This window comes from Chelonoidis abingdonii, chromosome 17, assembly GCF_003597395.2.
Source record: "Chelonoidis abingdonii isolate Lonesome George chromosome 17, CheloAbing_2.0, whole genome shotgun sequence".
In the NCBI taxonomy this organism is placed as follows: domain Eukaryota; kingdom Metazoa; phylum Chordata; order Testudines; family Testudinidae; genus Chelonoidis; species Chelonoidis abingdonii.
Window position 1 is genome coordinate 17706580 of NC_133785.1, and position 4012 is coordinate 17710591.

Sequence of the window (4012 nt, forward strand, 5' to 3'; positions counted from 1 at the left end):
TACAATGATTGGCTGAATTACCTCTGATGTCACAATCCCACCACTCGACTGTCTTAAAATCAAATGGTAAATTTAAACAATGTGTTTCTTTCCCTGTGGTGCGAAGCACTAGCAAATCAAAAGATGAACTGAGCAAAACCAGCAGATCATAAGGAGCAAATTTGGAGTGCCCAAAGGAAACAGGATTCCCTGGATCCTGAACGGCTCAGACTTCAGGTCACTGAGCAGAGAGAAAAGAAAGCATTTCAAAATCCATCCACCTTTCATTTGGGATGGTGAATTATTACGAAGTTTTAGGACTTCACCAAAAAGCCTCACAAGATGACATTAAAAAGTCCTACCGTAAACTTGCGTTAAAATGGCACCCTGATAAGAATCCTAACAACAAGGAGGAGGCAGAGAAGAAATTCAAAGCCATAGCTGAGGCATACGAGGTTTTATCCGATCCCCAAAAACGTTCCATTTATGACAGATCTGGAAAGGAAAGTCGGCAGAGAGGAGGCAGAGGTGCAACTGGAGGCCACTTCCACAGCCCATTTGATTCGGAATACATATTCCGTAACCCAGAAGAGATTTTCAGGGAATTTTTTGCAGGAATGGATCCCTTTGCACATGATTTCTGGGACATTCCATTTGATGGAAATGTGGGTGAAAACAGAAACAGAACTCATGGAAGAGGAGCTAGCTTTGCCGGCTTTGATGTATTTCCTGATCTTATGGAATCATTTATGTCATTTGATTCAGTCAGCCCTGGTGAGCACACTACATTCTCCTGCAGGTCCTTTGGAGGAGACACTAGTGGGTCAAACAATTTCAGATCAGTCTCAACTTCCACTGAAGTGGTCAATGGTAGAAGAATCACTACCAGAAAAATCATTGAGAATGGACAAGAAAGAACTGAAGTTGAGGAAGATGGGCAGCTGAAGTCCATAAAAATCAATGGAAGAGAACAGCTGAAATGCTAGCAACTCACCGCACACCTGTGCAGAAATGTTACCAGCAAACTGTTTGGAAGATCTCACTTGTGGACTCTTGTTCATAAAATGGGATCCAATATAAGCAGTACGAATAAACAGCTTCATTGAGTTCATGACACAATTGTTACAGACTTCTGCATTACTTGGAACACTATTTCACAGATAAAGGTATAGAGGCATGCTGTTCAAACTGGCTATGATTTTAGTAAACCTAGAATAAATGGATCTCAGTTTTTCAGAAATAAATACTGCAAGGGTAAGTCTTCCTGGATTACCAAACAGACTAAGTATGTTAGTATTGGGGGACTGGATGGCCCAAGGGATTGCTTACGAGTGAGACAGTCTTTCATTTCTAGGCTGCAAGTTGGGGCTAGTGCAAGCTTTTTGGTGATCCATGTGAAATGAGTTGGTGGAACCACTGCAGTAGACAGATGTTCAACATCACAAGTGATAGCTATATTAATACTCTTAACATAGCCACCAAGAACTGAAATGTCATGGAGCCTGCAATCCTCTTTCACCCCTAGAAATGGACTGTTCTTGTTAAGGTTAAGGCATGTTGGTAAGGCCTAATAGAAACTTGTGCTAACACAGTACCTACCTTGCAGATAACTAGAGAATGTCAGTCCTTCAAGGTGCAGTATTCACTTGCACTAAATTCACACTATTTTACAAAACCATATTCACAGAAAACTCTTCATAAAAATGGTTGAGAACAGAAGATAAGGTTCCGTTAGCCACCCCCAGCATATCATGGAATTACAACAGGCGAACCTGTGGAAGTACAGTTTGGTAGTGAGAAACATTAAGAAGAACAAGTTATCTTTCAGCTATATTAAAAAAAAGGGGGTATTGTAGGACCTACTGAAAATTGCAAGGGGGAGAGCTGGATACTGGGAATATTTGAGGAGATGAACTAAGCAGAGGGATGATGAATATATGCATGGATGTAGGGACAGATATGGCACTGGTAGCCAAATACCATTGCGTTCACAAAATTAAACACTGGAACTCAGTTCATCAGGCCTGGATGAGTTACACCTCAGTCTGTTAAGCACCAATACATGTGAAGGTGACCTGTGATATCCTTTTCTTTAAAAGGATAAAAAGTTTAACCAGGAAAACATAATAGGCCAGTTAATCAAACTTAATATACTCAGCACTTAATGTTCAATGTGCATTATGAACATTCATTAATTATCACAACCTGCCTGTGACCAGGTGAGTATTATCCGCATTTTACAGATGGGGAAACAAATACAGAGAGGTTACGAGACTTGCCAAAAGTGACACAGCTGGTGGCTATCAGGACTAAAATTCAGACGTTTCAGCCTCCTCATGTCAAACTCCAGTAAAGTTTAAATTAGGAAAGCAAACTAGGAAATGGTTGAGGGAATGTAACATGAGTATATGGGAAGTGAGGCATTTGGGATTTAAAAATCATAAGATGATCTTGCTAGACAAGGCAATGGAATTTACTGCTAATGAAAGGGAGTTAGCAATTCATGTCAGCAACAACAAGGAAGGGAATTTTGAGAATACGTTGCTCAGTTGCTGTGAAGGAGAATAGTAGGTTATCAGGCTATATCAGAAGTATATAAAACAAATTATTATACTATTGTACAAGGCCACGATGGTGAGGTACCAGTTGGAGCCCACCATCCAGTTTTGCACTATATGGGGCCAAATTCAGACCCACTGAATTCACTTCTAATTTGGATTTGATCCTTTACCTTCAGAGACAAATGTGTTTGTGCTGAGCCTAGTGGGAAGAGATCTGAAACATGAACAAGGGCTTTGGATGCTACTGCAATACAAAACAACAACAATGAATAGAAATGAACATATCCTAGAGAAAGCCCAGTGAGGAATTACTGAACTGATCAAAGGAGTGGAGGCCTCTAAACTATGGTGATTGCAAAAACCTGTGGAGTTTGAAGATGACAAGTCACTGGGGAGGGGATCTCCATGTCTTAGGAAAGGATCACTTTCTAGCTCAAAAGCCTAAGAGTGTTCTGGGGATGCTGGTGGTGCTTTAAGGTTAGACAATCATTTCACTGTCATGCTGAGCACAGGCCAGTGCTGGGGAACTGGGCCTGTACTAGCTGAAAAGATTCAGAATGATTAAAAGCTGATACTTTGGGTGCAAACAGACATGAAGGATGGATTTAGGATTGCAGAGTCTCACAGCAGAGGGGCTTGGTTCAGGGGCAAGGTGATCAAGGTTAGATGGGCTAAGAGCAGACGACACAAAGATCTTTTCTACATGGTATATGCTAAGATGTAAAATTAAGTCAATCTGGTTAATTATACCAGTATAATTCCCTTTGCGAACACACATTCCAGTATAGAAAGATCTTTTCTGGGTTTAGCTTATGTCACTTGAGAAGGGGGTTAAGCTAAACTAAAAAAAGTCACTCATACTGGAATAAGATTGTCCACCTGGGGGTTTATAGCTGTATAACTAGACTGGTTTAACTGGTAAATCTTTCCTGGGTGGACAAATCCTAAGAGATAGGGCTTCTTTGGTATTTTTCCCCCTACCAAGAATGTTAAATTTAATTACATTATGGTCATTATTAACAAGCAGTTCAGCTATCTTCACTTCTTGAACCAGATCCTGTGCTCCACTTAGAACTAAATCAAGAATTGCCTCTCCCCTTGTGGGTTCCAGGACTAGCTGCTCCAAGAAGCAGACATTAATGGTGTCTAGAAATTTTATCTCTGCATCCTGTCCTGAGGTAACATGGACCCAGTCAATATGGGTATAGTTGCAATCCGCCATTATTACTGAGTTTTCTATTTTTATAACCTCTCTACTCTCCCTGAGCATTTCAGTCACCATCACCATCCGGGTCAGTAGTATATTCCTGCTGCTGTATTCTTATTATTCCTGCATGGAATTTCTATCCACAGAGATTCTATGGTACAGTTTGATTCATTTAAGATTTTTAGTATAGTTGATTCTGTGCTTTCTTTCACATATAGTGCCACTCCCCCACCACCATGACCTACTCTGTCATTCCTATATATTT

General features: G+C 40.5%; 1 protein-coding gene across 1 annotated transcript; it reads left to right on the plus strand.

The window, feature by feature from the left end:
• Positions 1–272: 272 nt before the first annotated feature.
• Positions 273–965, plus strand: DNAJB8 (DnaJ heat shock protein family (Hsp40) member B8). Its single transcript, XM_032801343.1, has one exon. It carries the CDS (start codon positions 273–275, stop codon positions 963–965), a length of 693 nt encoding a protein of 230 aa, XP_032657234.1.
• The last annotated feature ends 3047 nt before the right edge of the window (positions 966–4012 follow it).